The 26,258-nt window shown below is 43.7% G+C and overlaps 1 protein-coding gene across 2 annotated transcripts in view; it reads left to right on the top strand.

Annotated features, from left to right (window-relative positions):
• Positions 1-1,163: 1,163 nt before the first annotated feature.
• The window catches only part of FSTL4 (follistatin like 4), a 209,761-nt gene continuing 184,666 nt past the window's right edge, over positions 1,164-26,258 (top strand). The window contains exons 1-3 of one of the 2 annotated variants that reach the window (XM_083871698.1): positions 1,164-1,202; positions 5,901-6,036; positions 16,549-16,582. In XM_083871698.1, coding sequence (XP_083727824.1) covers positions 5,908-6,036; positions 16,549-16,582 — 163 coding nt within the window. In that variant the 5' untranslated portion in view covers positions 1,164-1,202; positions 5,901-5,907. Of the gene's footprint in view, positions 1,203-5,723; positions 6,037-16,548; positions 16,583-26,258 lie in introns of those variants that run through there. The other variant, XM_083871699.1, reaches the window with a different exon arrangement.

Below are 26,258 nucleotides of genomic sequence, written 5' to 3'. Positions count from 1 at the left end.
GTCCAGCTGTAAGATTTTTACAGGAAGAAACACAAAATTTGTCATGTTTTAGCAGGTCTTTTAGACTGCTCCTCTCCTGCAGCTAATTCTGAGTGTTTCACCACCTTTGCCTAAACCTCCTTGTAGCCTTTGGAACAAATACCCCCCATACTCTGTTCAGTGGTCCTGCCATGGCTCCTGCCCCTGCAACCATCCCTGCTAAAAAGTAGATAAGAAATTATTATATTTATATTGTTTTTGTTGTTGTTTAGTTGGGGGTGTTTTTTTGAAACGAGATGAAGGGGGAAGAGGAGAGTGAATGAATTTTAACGTTTGCCTCTCTTTATAAACATGGTTAGGTGGGGATAGCAGGCACACCCCCAGCAGAGCCCAGCGCCTGCTGTGGCGGGTCCCCCCGCGGACAACCCGCTGTCCCGCGATGTCCCCGGTGTGGCGGCCACACGGGAGGGGCCGGGGTCCGGTACCGCAGCCCCGCTCAGCCCGGGAGCGCCTGGCCCCGCAGCAGCTCCCCCGAGCACGGCGCCACCGGGGGCGGCCACAACGAGGGGCTCGGCGGCCGCACCCCGAGGTGCCACCGGCCCCAGGAGCATCCCCCCTGTTCCTGACCCCGCGACGGCAGCGGGCTCCTGGCACGGCCCCGGGATGCTCCGGCACGGCCCCGGGATGCTCCGGGCACGGCCCCGGGATGCTCCTGGCACGGCCCCGGGATGCTCCTGGCACGGCCCCGGGATGCTCCGGGCACGGCCCCGGGATGCTCCTGGCACGGCCCCGGGATGCTCCGGGCACGGCCCCGGGATGCTCCTGGCACGGCCCCGGGATGCTCCTGGCACGGCCCCGGGATGCTCCGGCACGGCCCCGGGATGCTCCGGGCACGGCCCCGGGATGCTCCTGGCACGGCCCCGGGATGCTCCTGGCACGGCCCCGGGATGCTCCTGGCACGGCCCCGGGATGCTCCGGCACGGCCCCGGGATGCTCCTGGCACGGCCCCGGGATGCTCCGGCACGGTCCCCGCTGCCCCCCCCAGCCCCGGGGCGGTCCCGCCGCCCGCACAGGTACCGGGATTGGGCGGAACATGCAAATGCGGCGCTGACGTCAGGCGGCTCCGGCCCGGAGAGCAGAAATAGGGCCGGCCCGGCCCGCGCCGCGCACAGCCCGCACCGGCCCCGCCGCGCTCCGCCCCGACCGCCCCGGCTCCTCCGCAGGTGAGTGCCGCCAACGGGAGCGCCCTGGGGTTCCGCTGCGCCCCGCGCTGCCCCATCTGCATCCCCATCCCCATCCCTGCCCGCTTCTCTCCGCTGTCCGCTCCGCGGGCGCGCCGGGGGCCGGGCAGTCTCCCGGTGCCGCCGCCGAGCGCTCACTGCGGGCCGGGCCAGGTAACAGGTGTGTGTGTGTGTGTGTGTGTGTGTGTGTGTGTGTGTGTGTGTGTGTGTGTGCCCGCCGCGGGGCGGGGCGGGGCGGGACGGGCCGCCAGCGGGGAACCTCCTCTTCTTTACCGCGCGTCTCGCAGCGTGGACGTGCCGCCCGTGGGGTGGGATGGGGCGGGCGCGGCTGCCGGCCCCGGGGCGCGGTCGGGAGCGATGCCGCAGTGCTGCTCGTCCCGCGGGGCCCGTCGGGGCCGGGCGCGGAATCGGGTGCGGGTCCCGCCGCGGTCGCGCGTGGGGCCGGCGCTTCCAGGATTGGCCGCTGGGTGGCGCCGTGGGCCGGGCCGCGCTGCGCCCGTCGGGGCCCGAGATGGGCCGGGGCCGTGCCGGGAGCGGAACGGGGCTGGAGTGCCAAACCGGGACTGGGGCCGTGCCAAACCGGGGCTGGGGCCGTGCCAAACCGGGGCTGGGGCCGTGCCAAACCGGGGCTGGGGCCGTGCCGGGAGCGGAACGGGGCTGGAGTGCCAAACTGGGACCAGCCGTGCCAAACCGGGGCCGGGGCCGTGCCAAACCGGGACTGGGGCCGTGTCGGGAGCTGTCCGGGGCTGCAGGTGCTGACCCGGGGCTGGCGCCGCACCGGGAGCTGTCCGGGCCCGGCCGTGCCATCCTCGCTGCCCTCCCCAGTCCCCTGACACGCTGCCCATACTCGGCTCCCCAGCGGAGGGTCAGGGCATGGGGCTTCCCCGTGTGTCACCTCAGCAAAGCTGTTTGGAAACGTGTCCTGTGGGCGGCTTTGGAAACGGAGATGGAATCGCTGCGAGGTTCAGGAGTTTCTTGGTAGTCCTGAATCCCTGCTGGATTGATGCTTCCCCCAGATTTATTCTGGAGCGTTGAAGTGTCTTGGGGAATACCAATGAAATGAAATCTAATCTAATTTAATAAATAAAATTTAATCTAATTAAACATTAATAAGTAGCTTTTGCTCAAATGAAAAGTCCGGTTTGTACTTAAACATCAAAGCTGATTCCAATGAGTTCTTAATGCACCCAAACTTTAAGTACTTTACTGCAGACAGCTGACTGAAATAATTCTTCTATTTCATTATGTCTTTCCAAAACAACTGGCTTTTCTACTTAATTTTGTAGCACTTTAGAAGAAATTATGGAAGTCAAAATTATTTTGCTGTGGAGCAATTGGGAAGGTTGATGGCAGGAACTAAGGACCAGATTCTTATCTGGTTTTAATAGTGTCAGTTTGAATAGAAATAATAGTTATGTCCAAATGCTTTCTTTTTTTGCTATAGCAACAGTCAGAACTTCAGGTCGTTAAGTTCAGCCACTTTCTGATGTGAAGCTTGCTGGAAATTATTGAAAGCTATTGAAACTAGTAATTTCTCAAATAATCTGCAATTTAGATAGCCCTGAAAAAAACCCAATAACTGCTTTTGGCAAATTCTTTCATCTCCATTGCAGTCACCATAATTGAATCCTTAAAGCTTTTTTTGTTGAGGAGGAAAAAGTTGTGACATCAGTGCAGGATCTGGTTGTTGCATGTCACAGAAATGCTTTAAACAGTTTGTGCTGTTCTCCACTCAAACAGTCAAGATGCTCAGTCCCTGTTGTTTTTCAAGGTGACCCTTTTTGCTTGAGTAGCTGTACCCTAAAACCTGTCCTTGTCTTTGCCTTGCATCTGCTTGCTGTTCTTCTATTGAAGACAGTGCACCCGTTTGCTTTAAATTGGAGGCTCTCCCTGAGTGTTGGTGCCTGCCCAGATCCCTCTGGCTTTGGGTGGGTGTTTTGCTGTTGCCATCGTGTTTGAGCTGCTCCAGATAACAGTGCACAGCCTGGTGCTGCTGCACTTGTGGAGTGATTCTTGCTAGAGCAGTGCCGGCTGCGAGGAGAGCTGCAAGGCTGCTCCAACTCAGAGGAGGAAACCACAACCTTCAGGTAAACTTTTTAGCCTTGCATAGTATATTCTTTATCACAAGGGCTAATATTTATTCTTTCTTTGGAGTGCAGCTGCTTGTTTTATGCACATGCAAGCTTTGATTTGTCTAGACAGCGATGTCCGTACCAGCTCAAATCCAGCAAATCTGTCCCTCCCTCGAGTGAGGAAAGGAAATGGAGAGTAAAACTTGTCTAAGCTTACAGTGGGGGTCTGGATCTATTCAATCAATTTGAGTTTTTCTGTTGACTTCAGGAAACTTACAACCTGCAGCCTGGTAGCTGTATTTTATGGTGTAGCTGCAGACTGGGTTCTGCAAGGAGCCTTCCCTTTAGCTCAGGGTAAGGTGGTGCTGAGCCGTGGTTTAGGATGCAAGTGACATGAAAATGCTGTGTGACTCCAGAGAAAGCTCTCAGGTGATATTTATGGTAGGTATTTTTTGCTCGGTTGAGGCTATTAAGATATATAATGTGTATTAATGTGTCCTCCTCTTACTGTGACTGAGAGCAATTAGTGTGCTGTCAGCATGAAATACAAATAAGTGATTTCTAAACTGACTAAAGATGTTCTAGAAATTCTATTTATAAAGCAATCAGAGTTTCTACCAGGTAGAGTCTGCCCTTTCAGTTTCCTCAGTGTTACAGATCCTAATCCAACTACTTTCATGCTTTCTATCCATCATTTACTAAATATACATTAAACTTGTGATTTCCCTGTTTTGCTCCAGGATTATAATTTTAAGCAGGATATGATTCAGAGGTCTCAAGAACTGTGATGTTATTTGCTGTGATGACATCAATTGAGCACAAAAAATACCTCTATTAAAGAAAAAAAAAAAAAAAAAAAAACAAAACCAAAACCCTGTGAGAAATAATGTTGCTGTGCAAGAGCAATTCATAAAGTAACAATGTAATTGTCTCTTATTGATATAGTGACTTTGGTTTATTAAACGTTTATTTGTAGCCCCAGTAACATTACATCTGAGGTTCATAATTGGAATTTAGAAAGCCTAATAAATTTTGATTTCATCCTGAATGCTCTCCATTCAGTGTGTTTACATTAGTGCCAAGAAAAGGCATTGCTTGAGCTCTGTGGGTGCTGTGTGCTATGCTCAGTCTAGTGATGGGGTGTCTTTGGGAAAATGAAATAGCTGAGACTGTCACTGCTGGTGTAAATGGTTATGGCTCCAAAATTAGGAGTGATGCACCAAGGCTTGGATATACCCTGTAGCAAATCCATGGCATGAAAACACTGTAAAATGAGTCTTGTCAAGACAAGGTATGTCATGGTGAGTTAATTCAGCTTGGCTGAGTTTTGCCATTAGCAGGTAACCCTCCCTGTTGATGTGTATGGCTCAAGCCAGGCAGCAGCCAGTCCCTCTTCCTACAGAAATGCCATCACTTCATTAAGGGTCATTATGCTTCATTAGCAGGTCCATTTTAGCCTTCCTCAGCCATCTCAGAAACGGTCCCAGGCCTGAATATCGTTTGGTATTTTAATTGTGGAAAGTAATGACACAGTCTTTTGTTATTGTAAGCCCAGAGGAAGCACAGCTCCTGGTTCAGCTTCCAGGGCACCAGTGCAGGGCTGTGTTGTGTGAAACACAGGAATTCCATCTGACATCACTGTGAGTAACTGCACTGGTGTTCTTTCCAAGTTCATTAAAAAGTGCACAAGACAAAAACCACTGCTCAAAGTGCATGCAGATGTAGTGGAAATCCCTGCAGTTCCCCACAGATGATGTGGGGCTGTGGTAAGGCTTTTGCCAGGGAAATGGTGCTGCTCTTGAGTGGAGTGAGTGTGGGAGGGATTGGAAATATCTCTGTTTGGGACAGAAGAATATGAGTGCAGAAATCAGAGCCTCAGGTAGGACTCACCTTTGTTATGATTGGAGAAACATGTCAGCCTTCTTCAGCACAGGATTTGTTTGGTGTCTTTCAAGTTTGGGTGTGTTTGGTGACCATCTGGGCAGCTGTCCTCATTGGGAGGACAGTGACTGTCCCTGTGTACTGCTGTCAGCCCTGGCTCACCCTACACACCTGATCATAGCCAAGGGGGTTGGCAGTGGCTGTATCTGCTCAAGGCAATGTCCTCCTCGGAGTCAAAGAGGAATAATCATATTTTCTGTCACATTGCTGGGAGCCTCCAGTGGTCAGAGAAGCAAAGGTGTGTTTCTGGCATTTTCTTGAAAATCTGCTGAGGGTACAGGTGTGAGTCCCTGACTGTGAGTGACCCTGTGCTGCTGGGAGCTCTGGAGAAGGGATAAAATTCACCCTTTGGTTTCTGCAGTACCACAAAACCATGTTTTGATGTGGTTTGCTTTTGGCCACAGTAGTTACAGAAATCCCAGGACTTTGATTCTGCAGGTGCTGTGTAGCAACAGGCTGGGAACAGCATGTCCTGAGGAAGATAGTTTTGGTATAAAATTACTGCAATATGGGAATTCATTGCCAATACACTGCAGACTGTAGAGCTCTGTAGGCACTGAGGCTCTGATGGACACTGTCAGCCTCTGTATTATCAAACCTGAGCTACTTTTTGTTGTAAGATGAATGTTCTATAACTGTTCTCTTTTGTTTATTTTTTTTTTAACAGACTTGAAATGATGACATCAAGGAGCTTTTGGTGCTCTCTTGTATTGCTGGGGGTTTTCCCACTGGTCACCAGGGGATGGATGGATGTGGACCAGAGCAGAAGCCTGTACTCAGATGCTGGGAGGTTGCATCAAGAGGTACTGTACACCAGCTGCTGCTGCAGCCTCAGCTCTTGGGGTTCTGTTCTTGGGCTGTGTTCAGGCTCTCCATACTGCAAACAGAAAACAAGTGTGGGCTTATCCATTTGTATTAAGCACCTCCCGAGGAGGTCAGTGAAAAACAGTGAAACAGAAACTCTTACAACTTATTTGGTGTATTTACATTATATGGAAGTGAAATTGTGCATCTGGCTGTTGTGGAGATTCTGTCTTTGCCGCAAAGACTTTACAGTGTGCTGTGTCCTGAGGCTGCTGACACCAGTGAAGCTAAATTTAACAAGCAGACTGTCCTGTCTCTTCACTTGGGTCAGTGGAAATTTAGGTGAAACCTAAAAAAAGCTCTTTTGAAGGAAAACTGAGCCATAGGTGGTTCTGAGAGAATCAGCAAAATTACTGCCCAAAGTGTTTCCCTCCAGACTTACTGATGTGACATCTTTGTGAAGCACAGAGGAATGGAAAAGGGAGCAGGGAACAGTGACTGCAGTGAGCAGTGATCTCCTCCCACCCCAGTGCCCATCTGGATGGGCCAGGACAGCAGTGCCTCCTCAGTGCTCAGCCCTGGGCTCTGGGAGTGGAGGAGCAGCTGAGCCTGTTTCCAGTGCTGAGGGTGACAGTGTTGGCTGCTGTCACAGAGCTGTGGATGGAGCAGTCCCTGTCCCAGCAGTGCCAGAGCAGGCTGTCCAGCAGGATGCTGGATTTCTGAACCAGAGCTCAGCACTGCTTTTGGCACAGATGTAGACTCAGATTATCACAAGTCTGAGGCTGAGACACATGAATAAAGCCACAGAAATCTAGAACTTTGGCTTTGTTGAGCTGTAAATGATAAAATGAACACTGAAGCAATTTTAGTTATCTAATTAGTTCCTATATTTTCACTAAATGGTTGCTCAAATGTCTGAAAAGTGGGAGATGGTACAGGAGGACAGGGAAAGGACACTTGGATATTTTTTAGCTGCCATTGCCTTGAACACTTATGTGCTGGCAGACACATCAGTCAGTGCCAGGCTAATGATAAGCCCTTGATGGATTCATGTTGCAATTGGATCTATTTAAGCCTCGGGATTTGGTTGTAGTTGGAGGATCCCATTTCTCCCAGTCACATTCTGTCTACAAATACCCAGTTATCTGCATTACAGTTTAAGCCAATTAAAAAAGTGCTTTTTGCTGCTTAGAAGGGCTCAAAAGTAATTTCAGTGGTGTTGGATGTGCTACAGTTCTGAGGTCTATTTCAGGTGTACTTTGTCCTTGAGGCATCCAACCTCTGTTCTATAAAAGTGAAGAAAAACAGCTCCCTCCCACACCTCCACTGTTATTTTGCTGCCAAGTAGGCTCAGGTAGTACACTAGCACTTTGTTAAACTTGTTCTTGCAGAATCTCTGATCAAATTTGCTGTTTTATTAAAAGTTATTAAATATTTTGCATGCTTGTGCACTTAAAAAGGTCTCATTCTTCACTAATGCCAATTAGTTTTCATTTTTTAAAGAAAGTTGCTGGGAGGAATTAAATTTGTTACTCAATTTACTTTAACATAAATCATAGAATTATTATATTACTTGAAAGACACTAATTCATTTGATCTTTCTCTAAAGACGATAATGTTATTTTACCAATTACTTGATCTTGCTTAAGGTGGAAGGATCTCAGCTAAAAATGTATTTGCTCAGGTTTGCAGGGAATTTAACAAGTGTGAATATTAAAATTATGAATGCGCAAAGAATGCAGTTAAAATAGACTCAAGAAGTGTAAGTTATAATTCAGATTTTTGAAAAGAATATCTGTACAGAAAGCTTGTTTCCACAAGAAATAGTGTTTCTACAGTGTGGCACCAAACACCAAAGTTAATCTGAAAGCTCTGAGCACAGCATTCAGGGAGGTCAGTGAAATTGAGATAATCACCATTTGAGAGTAAACAGTAGTTACTTTGTCTTGCAGAAAATAGTTTATCCATAATACCTTTCTAATAATAAAAGTCACCTGAAATCCATTTCTAGCGTTACAGGGCATTGTTCAGTTTGGAGCTCCTTATCCGTGAGAAGTTTGTTAGGTTCCAAATTTTATGGTTTGATTAACACATAGATCCATTAACATGCATTTAAAAAATATCGAATCACAACTAGAAATGCTCCAAGCAAGTCACTAAAAACCTTTAAAAAACGAGTAAAATGTTAATTTACAGGTCAAGTAATTTTGAAATGTGCTCTGATGGAAAATTCCTGTGAACCTCATCAAAGCAAAGATGTGGGTATGGGTCACGGACCTTCACTAATACTTCTTCTGATCTACGTAGGAACAAGTTTACTGAATTAAAACATTGCTTAATTTATGTTCAGATTGCTAAATCAATTTTTTCATGGTATGTAGTAGAATTATTGCAGCTGTGCCTTGAATTTATTAAAGAAAGTAAGATTTCAAGGCTTTCTGATCAGAAATCAACCCTCTAGTATAACAATGGTGTGTGTTTTTTTCTTGATGCACAGCCTTTCACCCCTCAAGTTTATGGGGTGTTCCTGAGAAGAGGTTTGTTTTCTGGAATATTTTTAGTCCTGATTAGAATAGTTAATAGATATGTATATGCAGTATGAAATTCCAGTTTCAATTAAAGAGCTAAAATACAAAATCTAATTAAAAAAAAAAAAAAAAAAGACAGCATTAGTGTTTGACTGGAAAGCTGCAACGTTCCTGGTTTGTATTAATTTTGGAGGCTACTGCTGTGTTGTGTGAAACTTCTCATAGGCTGGTTCCAGGGGTTGCTGGAGAGCTCTTGGAGTTTCTGGGCATTGCTTCTGGACTTGGGTGAAGCTTCTCAGGGTGGAATCATCATGAGACTAAATACTATTCAGTGGAATATATGCCAAAATATCAGCTATATAGAGCTTACTGTCCTGGGGTGTTGTTTTTGGGCAAGTTTTTGTCTTTGCCTTCAGCAAGCCAGAGTGTGTGTTCAAGCTGGATGTTCTAGAGGTGATTACAATTTGTAGCAGCTCTGGGCTGGCTCAGAAGGGCTTTGGGTGGTCCATGATACACCAGGTGATGTGATCTGGGGTCACCTCTTCCTTCTAGAAAGGAATTCTCTGAAACTGTAGCTTTGAGTCATTGCCAGTGATAGTGAAGGGAGTTTCCAGTATGAGCAGAAAAGAGACAATCTGGATCTGAAATAACCCTGGAGTTTGGGTTTGGAGGAGAACTTGGCCAGGAGGTTCTGATGGAAAAGCCAGTGGTGCTAGTCTGCTCAGTCTCTACTAGGTAATCCACATTAGTAGCTCAGGCTGATTTTTTTTAAACCTCCTGGGGTATTTTGCAAAGCATGTTATTAAATACTGAAATTTGACAGCCAGGTTCTCCCATTCCCTGCTTTCCCTGTGAGAGGCTGATTTCCTGTGCATGCTGAAGCCAGGCTGGTTCTGCCATGGTTCTTGAGGCAGACTTTGCATCTCCTTTTCTGAGCCTAAAATGAGCAGAGCAGTGCTGCAAGTCTTCATCAGCTCTTCCAGGAGCAGAGCTCCTCTAACACAAGTCATCACAGGGCTGCATTTTGGAAACTTAAATTCTGTGTTATGTTTTCTGGGGCACTGCTGGTAGGTAGTTTGAATAACATTGTCGTAGCTTGAGAGTGTGAAAGTGGAGAATAATCCTGTGTTGTGGTACATGGAGAGTTGTTTTGTGCTGCGCTGTTAAGTATTTGGATGTCACCAAGCTCCTGAGCAGTGACAGTAAAGGCTGGCAGGCATTCTGTGGTCTGCTCAGGGCTACAGAACCATAACTGCTCTGTGGGTTTCTAGAAATACTTAATTGCTTTAATTTGCCTTTCATGCTGTGCTTTTTTTTTTGCCACCCATCTTCCTATTAAGAAGTCTCAGGAGCCTGTGCACAGCCCCCCACACTCCTGCAGGGAGAAGAGCTGTGTCCCTGGGGAAGCTTCTCTGCACACAGCTCACAGGTGATGGATGCTCCATCTGTTCATTTTTCAAGGCACCATAACTTCCTTCTTGCTGGCATTTGGCAGGTATTGGCTCTGTTGGCTATCCATTGTTTCTGTTCATTAATTATTACTTGAAGGAGAGTGTAGATTCCCCATCCCTGGAAGTGTTCAAGGCCAGGTTGGATGAGGCTCTGTGCAACCTGGTCTAGTGGAAGATGCTCCTGCCCATGGCAGGAGGTTGGAATTGAATGATCTTTAAGGTCCCTTTGAATTCAAACCATTCTGTGGTTCTATGATTCTGTGGCATGTGAACTGCTTAAAATCTCCAAGAATAAATGTATGGCAAACAGCTGGATCAGACCAGCCCTTCAATGCCCTCCTGCCCAGAATAAAGCCTTTCTCTGGAGTCCACTCACAACCCTCAGCTGTGCTTGTCTAAGAGTATCAATTATTGCTGAAATTTCTAGTTATATTCAGATTCTTAAATGTTGCATCACTTACTGCTGCACCTGAAGACCACAATAGGTTATTCTGGGCAGAAATGGATTCATAGGGATGATTTTGAGCTCCTTCCCCAGCAAAATCATGTTTCCTAATCTAACAGACTAGGAAAGGATTGTTTTTGGAAGGAAGGTGAAAAATTGCAAAGGCTTTTGATAAAAGCTTTTTGCTTCTAATTCAAATAGAGACACAATTTCAGAGGATGAGCTTGGAATAAAACAGGCACAGTGTACAAATTTTATATACAATTGAAAATCTAGTATCCTGGTATTTATTTTAACTGTTAATAGTAGTAATGTATTGTGAGTGTTCTTCCTGCTTTTCAGTTTGGAGAAAGGAAGAAAAGAATCAGATTTGAATTTAAATCTATATTATGCTACAGCCTGCTCCTATTTCAAGCATTAATGAAAGTACAGGGAGACAAGACTTAAGTTTATTTTTGTATCACTTTGGTATGCAGTGATAATTCACTCCTTGTTACCTGCATTTATGTGGTATCTCTAACAAGCAGTAATTGCTTTTTTGTAGCACATCCTAAATCTTAACAGGTATATTATCCCTGTGGAGATGAGAAGCTTTTGCTCTCAGTGCTGGTTACCAGAGCATCTGCAGCTCAAGGTGCTGTGGAATGTTTTGATAATATTTATATTAGGCATGCTGAGGTCCTTGCTCTGCATCCCCAACCTCCCCCTCCACTTTATTCTGCATACTCAGAGGGCTTAATAAATGCTGTATCTTACTGCATGCTCTTGTGCTTGAAGTACTAGAAAATATGAAAATTGGAACAAGGCAGGTACTGTACACTTGAATAACAGCAGAAAATTACAAGAATTTTGGTTTACATAAGTGGTTATGGCACAATAGTGAGCGTCAGGGATTGTCAAGATCCATCTAAAGCACAATTTGAAGATAAAACCCACTTGTTTGCAGTCCCTTACAGAACAAAAATCCTGCTTCCTTTATGTTTTTTTAAACTCCTGGTAGGATGCAGTGTGTGATACCTGGTGGTGGTCCTGCACTGCCCAGTTCCCTGGGGGCTGTCACCTTCCAGCCAAGAGAACAGACCCCTGCTGCTGCATGGGAGCAGTTTGTGGTGTGTTCATGACATTGAATTTGGGGTGTTTGGAGGATGCTGTCCCTGGGGAGCAGAGGGATGTGGGCTTGTGGTGCCAAGGTCTGTGCTGAGCTGTGGCACACACTGACTGCAGGAATCAAATTTCAGTAGTTTTTCTCATGTCACAGTTGAGCAACTGTGAAAAATCATACTGAGATAGGGAAATGGTGATATGATTCTGAAGAAGAGAATAAGACCAGAGTAAATCATGTTGCAAAAATAAAAGGATTCATGGCAATCTTCACTTGGTTATGATGTGGCAGAGGGTTAAACTTTCTGATACTCTGTTCAGAAGCCACTCAGCCTTAAAAGACTAAATGCTGAGCAAGATTTTTTCTCAAATGTGGCATATTCTCCTTTGAAACAAAGGTTATATCATTAGTTTTTAAAGGAAGACAGTTCTACTTGAATTACTTTTGACCACAGGGGAATTCTCAGTTTTTTAGATTAGCAAGGGTACATCCACAAATTTGGGATTTCTGAAAACAGCTGTCCCATGCACTTCCCCATCACAATGTGGAAATTTATGGAGCTATACCCAGGTTTCTCATCCTGGAGTCCAGAAATAGTAGTGAGCGAAATCAGAGATGCAGCAATTATCTCAATTAGCTGCCGTATGGATGAGCAGATGATGCTGTGTGAGACATCAGAGTTCCTCTCAGTGTTCATACCAGACAGTACAAATGTGAGTTGCTGGTATCTGTACTGACAACAAGCTTTCTCCAAACAGTAGCATGTGATTTATTTGTTTTTCTCATGCCTGACTTGAAAAAAAAAGAAAAAGTGGATGTTCTCTGCCTGATTAACATGAGTTTTTAAAAATATTTTATATTCATGACTGTAAACAGAAAATCTTGATTGTCAAACTAAGCTGTGTATTAGTCATATACTGTGCTGATGCTCCAGTCCCCATGCAGAGTGTCACACCAGCCCTGTGCTCAGTGTCATTTCATAGAATGGTTTGGGTCAAAACTTGTCTAATTCCTCCCCCCCGCCATGGTCAGGGACACCTTCCACTATCCCAGGTTGTTCCAAGCCCCGTCCAGCCTGGCCTTGGACACTTCCAGGGATGGGGCAGCCACAGGTCTCTGGAAAACCTGTGCCAGGGCCTCACCACCCTCACAGGGAGGGATTTCTTCCTAATATCTCATTTAACCCATCTTCTTTGTGTGACTCCTCACTGGAGATAAGAAGGAGAAGGCTCTGAAGGGAAGAAAAAAAAATACACGGCCTGGAAATCTATTAATAGGAACAGTCACTTCTTTATTAATTTGCTAAATGAGTTAGGACTGTATATTTAGAAATTGTACAACAGTTAGGCTGATCCTGAGACCTGGTCCCTGGAGACCTGGAGTGTGCAGCAGTAACATCTGATTTATTGTGAGATCCAGCATGAGCCCAGCTGCAGAGACTGGGTTTGATTTATCTGCTTGCACTGCTGTGTCTCTCACAAAGGATCTGGTAAGGCCAGCAATTCAGGGAACTTGTGGATCTGGAATGTTACCTGTTCTTCTGCATCTCTTCATCTGCTGCATTAATTGTTTTATTGTGGGTTTTTTTGCTGCTGGTTGTGGGGGTATTTTTGTTCTTGATTTTTTTTAAGCTTTGAGGGTTTTTAGCAAACTCCCCTATATTAAATTTTGGTTATAAAAAGGGATGCCTTTTGACTAAATCCAGATCAGTATTAAAGGGCAAGAGACTGAAACCATTGCAATGATATCCAATGGGTTAGTGTGCTTGTGGGTAGTTGGGATCTCTTTGGTATCTGCTTTGGTGATCCCTGCTCAGCATCATTCCCTGCTGGGATCAGAGGCCAGAAACAAACAGGGATGGGAAATGCAGACTGTGTGAAAATCTCTAAATACTGAATTCATCCCAGGAGGGTTCAAGGCCAGGTTGAATGGAACTAGTGGAAGGTGTCCCTGCCTGTGGCAGGGGGTTTGGAACAAGATGAGCTTTATTGTTCCTCCCAACCCAAGCTATTCTGTGATTCTGTACAAAACAGCCTGAAAGTGGTTTTCCTGCTTGCATCCATTGCTGATGACCACTGGTAAAGCTGTTTGTGGCACACTGGCTGTCAAGCACTGTTTTGTGTTGTGTATTCCCTCTGTGTTGTTGTGCTTTAACTCTGCACAATGAAGTTCCCAGTGCTCCGTGTTTGTTCCGAATGAAATCTGATTTATCTCTTGAGCTCTGCTCAGCCATGGACTCACGATTCATCATTAATCAGGGGATATAACATAAACTGGCTCTTATGCCTTGGCATTCCTTTTGTAAGAGCAGGAAAGGGCTTTGTGCAAAACAGTTGTTAAATTCCATCAGGTTCACACAGGTGTTAGTACAACACACTGCAGCTACAGGAGAGTGAAGCAGTGTGACAGCAGGTACTGAACTCTATTTGATTTGGATTTTCATCCCTCTTAATCGAGGTAGAAATATTTATCATACTTGATGACCCTGGTGTGCTTGGTCTTTTGGAGATGCAATTTTTCTTTAGCAATTGGTGAAAACAATCCTGAAGCAAACACACTACACTACACTGATTTCCACATAGTGATTAGACACTTCAGATACAGAACAGAAGGATCTTTTGTTCTGTACTCAATTGACTAACATTAAGAAGTAGGAAATAGGTGTTAAAAGTGAACCTTGACAAATAAAACTGTTGTATTGCAGTAATGAAATGCTATTTAAAGCAGTACATGTAGAAGCTTTTTAGAAGGAATGGAAAATACAAACTAGTTTTTTTTTCCTTCAAAGCAGGTGATTTATGCTCTGATAAAATTAGGTTTTTAGTTAAAGGAATTTGCAGTCATTAAATGGTGCCCATGGAATAAGTCTCATTTATAACCATCTGCTTTATGGCTTCTGCAGAAAAGTATTCCTCAGGCAGTGCATTCAAGAACTTCGGTGTCATTTTTATCAAAATAGTTTGGTTCTCTACTGGTAACACTGTTAAAACCTCTGTGTGATTTTTTTTTTTTTTTTTTTAACTTGAGATCAGTATCATCTTCAAGAGAAATCTACCTGGAGCTGCTACCTTTTTGTGTTGCACTTTAAGCAGGTATTTTTCCATCTTTTTGTGTACCCTCCTGAAATCTTGAGCGTTCTCAGTGTCACTGGAGGTTTCTCCAGGGAAGGGATGTTATGGGGGACACACCAAGTGCTGCTGTTTTCCCAGGAATGAGAAGTGATGGCTTTGCAGCCTGACCTCGTGTTCTCCCATTGCAGTTCTAACAAGCTTTTCCTCTGAACTCTGCATCTGTTTTTTGGGATAGTTTATATTCATCAGAGCTTACAATTAAAAGGGGAACAGAGTAAAAGAAGGGAAACTTTGAAGACCATCCCTTGTCTTTCGTGATGTCTGTGCAGAGATGGAAATAACAAAAGGGCATTTTATAAAAGTGAGATGATACTTGCATGTTTGCTTAATAGAGTCTTGATAGTCTATTTCCTTTTGATCAATATAATAGTTGTAATTAGTTTTAGTGTTTCTAAGCTTTTGAACTGCAGAGAATTCAAACAGCTTGTTAGTGTGAGGGACTCTGGGGAACCTTAAAAGTATTCTTCTCTTTTGCATATATTGCATGTACACAGGCCTAATGATAGCAGCTGTAGCTGAGTTTTTTTATCCTGTGCCCCACCTCTCAAACTAATATTTTGAAAAGCTCAGAGCAGTCCCTGGAGTATAACTGCCTGCACAGCTCAGAGCTCTGCTGCATAAAGAGGATAAATGCTTTGAAGTCTCTACTAATCCTGAATGCCATTTTACATATTGCTCAAGATCACTGAGGGAGTATCCTACAGGGAATAATGACAGTATTTTTATAAGCAAATACCCATTTTTTTGTTTACCCCCTTCAGCTGACTTGAAGGGTGCCAAGGAGACCATTTCTGCTATTGTGATCCTTCTCAAATTTGGTGAAAGCTTTGTTTTGAGGAAGACAGCTTGTGGTGGTGTGATGGAAGGAGAGGCATCATCTGCTGCCTGCACAAGTGATGACAAAGGACAGTATAAACTGTCACCATGTTTGGGCCAGGACAAAGTGGGGGGTGTGAGGTGGCCCCTGGGCTGGAGGAGACCTCAGCTGTGGCTCTGTCCTGTCCTGGTATGTTCTGGGAGGGGGCAGGAGGCAGAATGGGGCATTTCTGTAGGCAGTAAATGGGTACCTACAGTACTGCAGTGTGTGGTGCCCAGAGCCTTCTCTTCTCCAGGCTGAGCAACCCCACCTCTCTCAGCCTCTCTCCACAGCAGAGCTACTCCAGATGGTCTTCACAGTTCCACTGTTTGTAATACTGTCTGCAAGAAGTAACTCGAGCGATGGAAATTTGGACATATTTGTAATTAACCCATAAATAATGTTACTGTGTGGAATTAAATATTTATTCCTCTGAAGTCTCACCATTAGTATAAGCAGATAGTGTTGCCTGGGAATGCAATACCTTTTTAAAACAAGTTTCTGTATTAGAGATGGTTGTGATGATTTGCAAAGAAATTATGTAGGTGTGCATGGATTGAAATGAGCCCTCAGCTTTCAGCTTGAGTAGTCCAGTGTCTTTGAAATGATTCAGATATTTGAAAGAGTCTATGCTAAAATATTTGTAATGGTTCCTCCTTCGTCCTCAACCCCAAATCTTTGGTGTAGTAATAACCTCCTAAATGCTCCCTTTTAACATCAATAGAGGGGAAAAAATCCATTTTCAAGACAAATGTTGTGTTTTACAATGTAATTTATCACACAGTGATGAGTCATTTTAGGTGTTATATTTATCCATTGAATATCTGTGGACAAACTGAAATGTGTCCTTGTAATTACTCCTCAGTTATTGTATTGAGTTTCATAGATGCTTGCCTGGGTCAGTGACTAATGTATTTAGGGGGGTTTGTTCATCCTGCCTTTAAACAATTCTTGTATTTAATAAAAAACACCACAAAAAATTCTCTTTTTCCTTATAGGACTCCAGAGGGCTTGAAGTTACAAGAAGAAAAGGTAGGAAAACCAGTTTTCTTTCAGTGTGTGTGTTGGTGTTGAGTATTCTTGCAGTAACTTTTCGAAACAAGCATGAGTTCACACTCTTGAAAGGTTGTGCTGCTGTGGGTTTTCCAACAGTCTGTGCCTGGCACTTGTCTGACAGTTCTTCGTGTTGCAAACTGTAGATTTTCTTTTTTTCCCCCAATGAAAAGCTGCTCTTTTAGCACAGAATTGCATGATGGTGTTGGGTGTGCATGTCAAGGTTTGGGTGCTGGCAGGGCATCTAAATGGCTTTATGCCGAAGGAAGATAATTTTGATTAGATGTCAGGAAGTGATTCCTCCCTGAGAGGGCAATGGTGCCCTGGCACAGGTTGCCCTGAGAAGCTGTGGCTGCCCCATCCCTGGAAGTGTCCAAGGCCAGGTTGGAGGGGGCTTGGAGCAACCTGGGATAGTGGAAAGCATGGCAGGGGGTTGGAACTGGATGAATTTTAAGGTTCTTTCCAGCCCAAAACAATCTGTGCTAAACTCAAAACCTGTAGGATTTCAGGGAGAAAAATGTGCAGCCAAGGCTTTCCATGCCCCAGCACAGCCCAGCTCCACCCAAAGGTGCATTGGTGCTCTGAGCTCAGCTCCTGGGAGCTCTGCTGCCCCAGTAACTGATTGGCTTTTGCCAGGAGTGGCTCTTTGATGGCTCCTGGCAGCTGGGGGAGAATTGGCCATCAAAGAGCTCATTCTGGTTATCATTAATTTTGATTTCGTTCAGCAGATGTTTTCTGGATGAGGCAGTTGCTTTCCTCATCTCTCTTGCTAGAATGTGAAGCAGGTGGCACTCTCCTGTTCAATGGATTAATGCATTCCCTGTTCCCTTCCAGCAGCTTCTTGAATTGCTTCAGGCATTCCATATGTTGGGAAGGGGTTGTAACTACCAGTGTTTTACTGCATAAGCAAAGAAGGTCAGGTCCAAGGGTAACTTACTTGTCATTTGGGCAAATAATCTCTTTTTTTTTTTTTTTTTTTTTTTTTTTTTTTTTTTTTTTTTTTTTTTTTTTTTGATGGTTGTGTTTTTGTGGGTTTTTTTCTTCTGTGAGGCTGAGGCAGCAGAGAGGCTTGAATTAATTAAAAATACATCTATTGCTAAAGGTGAAGTCTGTTTAGTTTAGATGTCCAGTGCATGTGTATGTTTGATCAAACTTCTGCCACTCTTCGTGAAGAAATCCAGTTCTATTGTACTTCCCTCAGTCTCAAGCTGAGTAGGGCTCTGAGGTGGGTCAAGGCTCCTTTGGGATGCAGAAAAGATTTTTGGGATTGTGGATGTGGACACATTTCAGTCACACTCTGGCTGTAATTTGTTGTGCAGTTCATTATAGGCATGGAGACTGAATCCAGCCCCATGGATGTACCTCTAGTCTTTTTTCAGATCTATTTCCAAAGCTTTCTTCCCAGTGAAAGTAACCAACACATATGAGAGCTTAGAGACAGCAATATTTGAACTCAGGACTGAGTTTACAGATGGTGTGTGCTTGGAGAATGTAACTTCAGAGCAATAACTGAGTTTGGAGATCAGCCAAATTTCCAGGCTAAGTAAGACTGATTTCTCATTGCTTTTAGAGGATGAGTAGGACTTAACTTTTATTTTGAGGAGTAAAACCATATTTTTTTTTTCAGAAGTGAATTCAATGTAATGGACTTCTCTGTTAGGAGCTTAGATCCATGGCTGGAGTGAAGGGGATGGCAGAGGAGGGAGTTAAGATGTGTAGATAAATTTGGCTTATGCTCAGCAAGGCAATATTTGGATTATCAAGTCTGGCCAAAGAACTGCAAACTCCTCAAAAGTCAAGAAAATGCTAACAAACATAATAAATACCTCTTGATCACAAAAGCCTGTGGATTTGCAGAGCTACCTGGGGATTTTCTGCAATGTTTAAGTATCTTCCTCTCTGGAGTTATTCCTCAATAGTGCCTGTAAAATAATTCAACTAAAGGCTCCTTCAGAAGCCTCTTCAGTATTAAAATGTGCATGGAGCAGATATCCTTTGGTGTCAGGAAAAAAGTATCAGGGTGGTCAGAATGTTATGCACACAAACGGATTTTTTATAAATTTTGTGATATGGTATGAGGTGACTTTAAGATCCAGCATTTTTCCCCCTAAAAATGATAATATTTGCAGATAATGGTTTTTACCTGAGGAAATGAGATGATTGGAAGAGATTGGGGGTTGGGGGTTTATCCTTGTTCTGTTCCCTTGGTAGAAGTTTTGGCTTTCTCTTAAAAAGCTGAAAAACTAAAAAATACCTCGTAGAAACATCCACAAATGTGGGAGATCAGCAGACTTACTCTGTATCTGCTTTTATTATCCCAGGCTTATGGATCATCCAAGATGATTAAAAAAAGAGCTTTTGGTGAAAGGAGGGGCAATCCTGGTTTAGACTTTTCAGAATTTTTCTTTCTTTTGGGACAAAAGGTTTGAATCCTTTAGGTTTAAAGCCAACACTTTTCTTTCAAAGGGAACAAAGCCTTGATTGTTGTTGAGCATGAGAACACTTTTTTCCTTTTTTAGTTGTGGAAGAGTGTAGTCAAACTGGGAGGCTTTTGGTTTCCAAAGTGTCAGGATTACGTATGCTGGGGAAATTTTGAACCTGCTCCAAAGCCCATTACAGTCAATGAATGATTTTTCCTTTGACTTCTATGGCATGAGATCAGCAGTAATTACATGATCTTTTAATTGCTGTAGTATGGAGGGGAGATGCTTCCCTGACTGCAGCTGGCAGCCACCTCTCAGTGATATTTGGAGACTGATTTTCTTCTCAATTGAAATGGAAATGGCTGCAGAACTGTTTTGTTCCTGGGATGCCTAAATGGTGTGCAAATATTACCCTTTTTAATAATTTTTAAATAAAAAAAACCCTCAATATTTTTTCTAAATTCACTTGAAGTTTGGCTCTGAGTTGGTCACACGTATGACCCACTGGTTTCCATCTCTATTGTGCTCATGCAATGGAAACCAGAATATGGGGTAGGGTGCCAGCGTTTGTGTTGTGCTTTGAAAGCAAACAAACTCCCAACCAGCCAAAAACCTCAAAACACAAACTCAAGAACCCCCAGCATGAGATAAGCAAGCACAGGCTTTGATTACCATCCCTCTATATTGCTCTGTTGAACTAAAATCACAGAGCAGGTTTGGGCAAGCAGATCTTTTTTTTTCCACTAGCTGAATCTTTTCTCTTTTCCCATTTTTATGTTAATTTTTCATAATTTTTCCTGCTCTTAGTGCACAGGAAAGGGGAATGGAGCCAAAAGGTGAATAACCTGCAAATTCCTCTCAGCTGTCCAGTGTAATACTGCAGGAGAGCAGATGGGGAGGAGCAAAACAGGAGTAGGGAGCTGGGAAAAGCAGCAGTTTGTGCAGATCATGTGGACACAGCAGATAGTTAGTGAAAAGGATGAAGTGTCAGAATGGTTGGGGTTGGAAGAGACCTTAAAGCCCATCCCATTCCACCCCGCCCTGTAATGGACAAGGACAACTTCCACTATCCCAGGTTGCTCCAAGCCCTGTCCAACCTGGCCTTGAACACTTCCAGGGACGGGGCTGCCACAGCTTCTCTGGGCAACCTGTGCCAGTGTCTCACCATCCTCACAAGGGAGAATTTCTTCCTAAAATCTACATAATCTGAGGAGAAGACCCTGTGCAGGAAACTGGGAGACCGAAGGGTGTGTGTTAGGTTGGAAGAAACACAGGACCAAGCTTGTAGAGAGCACCTGCAGACATTAGGCTGGATAGTGGCAGGGCTTAATTTTAAAGATTGGTGACTTTTCCCTGTGTAATGAGTATACATGAATGCATAATACTTACCTGTTGCTGTAAATTACTCCATACAACTTATATATGTAAAAGCCACATACATTCGTGTCTATCAAAATCCCCATGTCTGGCAGAACAGAACCTCCAGTGGTTTCCCCAATTATTTTAATGGCAAGAACACAGGAACTAATTCTGCAATTTCTGGAACTGACAAATGTTCCCATTTCAGTTGGCACTGTGGGGCTGAAGGATGCTGAATACTAGAACAAATTGTCTGCTGAGTAGAACTATGCCCAAGCATATGTATAGTCACATTAAGCATGAAGAGCCAGGTCTTCAGTAGACAGAAATAAGCAAGGCTCTGCTGAATTAATGGACCACCTTTGCTTTTTACTAGCTGAGAATCTAACCCAAGCACTTAAAACTTTTAATTTGTTTTTATGTTGTTCACAATCATCCGTTCAACAAATTAGTGTCAAAAGATGCTTTTGAAACCATTCAGCCAAGAAATGTTCAAGCAAATTGCTTCTGCTCTGACCATATAATCCTATTAAATGAGATGCAACTCTAGATTTATTCAGACAGATGACATCACACTGCCATAAAGATACAAACTTTAAATATCTGGTTTGAATTAAAACTTCTTTGAATTGACACTTCTCTGAGGTTTTCACGAGCTCTGTGTTGTGGATGTCCTATCTGTATATATTTATTACAGATACAGAATCCTCATTGTTACACTCTGATTCCTAATGACAATGTGAAGCAATAGAAGACAGTGCACCCTGAGCTTTCCCAAGTTGCCAGAGTTTTACTGAAAAATCTCTGCATCAATTAGCAGTGGTAGAGGATCCAGCCAACAGCTTAAGAAATATTTCATTATTCTCCACTTGACATCAATTTTTATGTCCTACATGAAAAACTGACTCATGGTTATAAAACAGTAATGCCCTTCAGAAATTCTCTTTACTTCATTCTTTCTCTTTGCACACTTCACATTTTTGCCTCTCCCTGGAAGAAAACAGGCACTCCAAAATTGGCAGGAATATTAAATTGCTCTCCTGAAATCCTTCAGGAACATAAACTGGTCAGCTGTAATTACTTTTGTAGTAAATCACCTATTAATTTCCCATTATGTTGGTTTTTTTCCTATTACTGGAATATTTTCCGTGTTTGTTATACTGGTTTTAACAATTACTCAGTCTTTACTTCAAGTAATTTTTTTTTTGTCCCTGCCCATCTCAGCTGCTTTAGTTTCATGGAAAGTTTTATTATCTCTGGCTTTGCCATTCACTGACAACATATGCTTTGAAATCTGTTACCCAGGGAAGGATATTTGGGTCAAGGTATTAATCTGATGTTTAGTGCCTGTTTTTCCAAGCTTATGAAGCCACTGTTTTCCAGCTTTTTTTATACTTCATCCCACTTGAACAGCCTAGCTGAGAAGGGGCAAAGTTGTTTGCTCCCCCACATCTATCAGCAGCGGTGTTTAATTATAACTTGGCATATTTCATGCTTTTAAGGGGCAGGAGATAAAAGAGGGAGTAAAACCATGTGGCAGAGGAAGAACCTCAAATAATCAACACTTTAGCCAGTGTTAGGCACAGCAGTAAATTAAACAGGAGTGTGGATGCACCTGGGCAGTGTTACTATTGCTGTTCAGATTACACATATGTCTGGGATGAGGAGCAGAGAATTGCAGTTCAGACAGGGACTTTCTGAGCAGCTCCTCAGCCAAACAGGGCTGGTCCTGGTGGTCACATTTGGCTGACAAATGACTGTTCACAGAGGCGGATAACTTCTGGCAATGTGAGTGCAGCCGTGGTTTAGCCCAGCTTTGCCATAGGTATAGCAAACCCCCCTTCATGCCCATCTCTCTGACTGGTGGAAACAGTGGGTTTGCAGAGTTGAGGTTCTTGTGAATGCATCCATCAGTTTCTGTAGTTGAGTACTTTGGGGCAGGAGGAGGAATGAATTCTCTTCATGGCAGAATGGACATGACTGTTTAGTAAGTAAATATAATAGAGTGTGGCTTTGCTAGAGCAGCAGATTGATGGACCTGAAGGAGCTGAAGTGAAAACTTCTTGAGTGTCAGGAAATCAGGAAACTGTTTCCCAGCAGCAGGTCAGATCAAGGAGCTTGTAGACAAGCTTAGGAAGTGGACAGACTTCAGTTCCCAGTGTGGGAAGAGGGAGAAGATGGAGATGAGCCAGAAATCCATGAGACCTTGTGAGGATTTACAGGAAGATACAAAATAATGTATGTATGTATTCTATACTACCATACCTCATAAATAAGTATCCCCAGTGCAGAGTGCTGAGGTTGGATGTGCCTGAAGGCATATCTCTTTTTCCATCTGAAATCAGAACAAACCGTGATGGATTGGCAGCTGAAAAAGCTGCTTGGGCTGTTGGCTTCTGTCATCCCTCGACTCCAAAAGCTTCTCTGCTTTTTCCGTCTAAACTGGGCAGTCTTTTGGAAGGTGCTGCTTTGTCCCACAAACCTTGTTTTGGCTGCATCTTCAGCCTCTCCTCCAGCTGACCCAGAGCTGTAAAGCAGGACTGGTCTGCACTGGTCTTTAAAGATAACTTGTCTTTAACAATAAGAGGACATATTTTCAGACAAATGGGCTTTTCTTCACTTAAGTATCATTAGCAGCAGCCAGGTTGAAATACACAGTGACGTTTGAAGTCACGTTGGATTTGATTTTTTGGTTGTTTTCAGTGGTATATTGTTCTTTCTATGAAATTCTATTTTTGTGCCCAGTCACATAACTCTAGTGAAATGCTGTTGTAACAGAGAGCACTGCATAATGCAGAAGCTCCTCTCATATAGAGCAGACAAGTAATGCTTGCACATGATATTAAAAGGTGCAAATGCACTGTAAACCCAGAGTTTTCAGACCAGCTATGACATAAACTCATTTGTAAGGGCTGAATAAAAAACTGGCAACAGATGTTTCTGATAATGGCAACATAATGTAATATGCAAACACTCTCCAACAATTCAGTTTATCCAGCGTGTCTTAGATATTAGAAAAGTGAGTACAATCAGACTTTGAGGCAAAAGACCCAATGTCCAGGATTGCTTCTGGGTCCAGTCAGATTTTTGAGTCATGATTTTTGAACATGCTACTAGTCTACTTAATATGTGTAAGAGCGTGGTGTATTTTCAATTTCAGACCTAATCGGTTTCAACATGCCATTTCTTCCTGAACTGAGCTTTAACTGTGAGGCAGAACAATTAGGTTAATATTACTGGAGCTTCAAGTCACTGCTCAAATATGAGCTGAAAATAAGAGAGGAATAATCCTCTTTGTGCTCTCTTGGTTCAGGTACTTACTCCCAGGTGGTCCTGGCCTGTGGAGGATGGAGGTGTTGAGCCTGTCACTGGGTCAGGGGTGACAGTGAGGGGTGGGGGGTTTGTGGCAGGAGAGGCTCTAAGGGAGCTCTGGTGGCCTCTCCTGGAGGTGCCCAGAGCAGTGGCTGAGGCCATCAGCGATCCTTGCAGTGCTGAACTGTGGGGCTGTTATGTCCTTGCACCACATCCTGCTCCACCCAAACCCAGCAGAATCACAGGATCCCAGAATGGTTTGGTTTGGAAGGGACTTTAAAGGTTATCTCATTACAGCCCCCTGCCATGGGCAGGGACACCTTCCACTATCCCAGCTTGCTTCAAGCCACGTCCAAACTGCCCTTTGGACACTTCCAGGGATGGGACAGCCACAGCTTCTCTGGGCAGCTTGTCCCAGGGCCTTCTCACCCTCTCAGGGAAGAATATTTTCCTAATAGGATGTGAAGAACGAACTGTTCAGGTGTTTGGTGCCAAAGCCAAGTCCCTGACTGCTGCCATAGCAAGTACTCTGCTTAAGTTAGTGGTTTTCAGGGGGCCCTGCTTTGTGTGTAAATAGCTCTTTTGGACTTTACATTTCTAAGCAAGATTTCATTTCAGTAATTAGCATGTCTCAGTATGTTTTTTAATAAGAACTTAGGAGCCTCTTAAATGGTCCAGTTGTTCTTGGTGCTTGGGAAAGAAAAATCTGCTCTGTGTAAGGTAATGTAATTACTTTTCTAAAGGAGTTTTTATTATGCATCTAATGTACATTTACTGTACTTTATAGACCCAAATAAAACCAGAACAGAATGAATAAGGCATTTTGGTCCATCGAGTAAATAAAAGATGTAAAGCATTTATAAATATGTATTTAGTCAGCAGAGCTGATTGGCCACTCTGCAACTGCTCCAATGTCTCAATAATCCAAGTTTAATATCCTTCCATAAATATTTCCTTGTTTGTCATGGGACAGGAGTTATTTATCCATGCCATGCTGCTTGCTTATGTTTGATGAGAACTTTTGAGGAATATTAGACAGGTTTGTTGTCTTGCATATAACATAATGAGCACTGTGTGTTTATGAAGTAGCATGAGAGTGATCCTCATATTTTTGTCCCCCTCTCCTCCTCATTATTATCCTTGCCTCTCCTTCATAAGTGGTATCTCTTTTTATCATTCTTTCTGCTCTCTCAGTTTTAGTGAGGTTAAGATGTGCCTTCTTTCTGCTGAACTTCTAAGTTCTGTCTGATAAAGTATCTCCAACAGTGGAAGTCATTAGGGTTGAATATCAGCCCAGATGCTTTTTCTAATTGAGTGTAAAACTGACTCATTTCAGGTATCATGGAACTCCTCCATTACCATGTTTTACCAGGATGAAACTAGAATGTGTGAAAAATTATTCTGGACCTACTGACTTCAGAGCTGGTTCCTTCCAAAGGCAGAAGTTGGATTTTGGCTTTTAAATTTGTTCAGCACAGGGGACCAGCTCTGTTATCAGTGTATCTGTTCCTGGGGTTTGTGTGCACAATAGTTGTTGCAAAGGCTGAAATCTATCTTGTGCAGCCAGCAGATAATAGCATCAAATTATGCTCTAGCTTGGAAAATAAAAAATACAAGAAAAAAGTGTTGTGTTTTCCATCTGCAGATTTGGAAATTTTTCAAAATGTCACTTCTTACAAGATTTCAATTTAGTTTCTCATTGCAACTGCAAAGTAGGTGACAGTGGTATGCAGTGCCCCTGCTTCTAGTTGTTTTGCTTTACCCATTGAATTTCTATGACGTGAATTGCCTGTAATAGGATCTTTTTTCTTTACTTTTCATATCCGAATGCTTTAAAGAATATTTTTCTCTCAGTTATTGAAACTAGGTTTTTTTATTATCCTGGTTTTTGTTCCAGAGAATTATTACTTCTTTACCCATCCTTGCTTTTCAAAAATTATTAGTTTTGCCTAATTTATATAATAGTCATATTTAGGTTTGAACTCCTATTGCCTGTTAAATACAGAAGTTCATCAGCTGCTTTTAACAGAATCAACATTGTGGCAATCCTTATTCCCTGGGAAACAGAATCAGTGAAGCCAGAAATTGGAAGCAGCCCTGTGCAGCTTCTCTGCTGTTTTCAACACGTCCAACTCTGTTGGCACCAGTGTCAGTGAGGGATCATCCATTGCCAGAGACATTTTTATGGGAAAACACCAGTTTGTGAAAAGAGAGGGTGGTTTGAGCAGATATCCCAGCCTGTGAGGTGCCTGTGTGTGCACCCCAAGGTGCTGATGGGATTTCCCTGCTGGGAGGAGTTGGGATCCAGGCTACATCTGAACACTGTGCAATGATGAAATAACTCTGGGACCCCCAGAAAATCCTGATAAAATGAGAAGTACATTCACCTAACTCTGTCATAATACTTTGAGCAGTGACCCTCAGCAGCAGACAGGATGAGACTCTGACTGGGTCTGTCAGAGAGGGGCTTATGGTCTCTCTGCTCAGGGTGGCTGGGCTGGTGTACCTGTTCCTGATGCTGATTTTGGAATGAGCAGCTGGAGTCATAGGAAAGTTAGAGA

The sequence above is a fragment of the Zosterops lateralis genome, assembly GCF_965231275.1.
Source record: "Zosterops lateralis genome assembly, chromosome: 14".
In the NCBI taxonomy this organism is placed as follows: Eukaryota; Metazoa; Chordata; class Aves; order Passeriformes; family Zosteropidae; genus Zosterops; species Zosterops lateralis.
The sequence above is the reverse complement of the archived record's forward strand: the minus strand, read 5'-3'. Positions and strand labels throughout refer to the sequence as shown.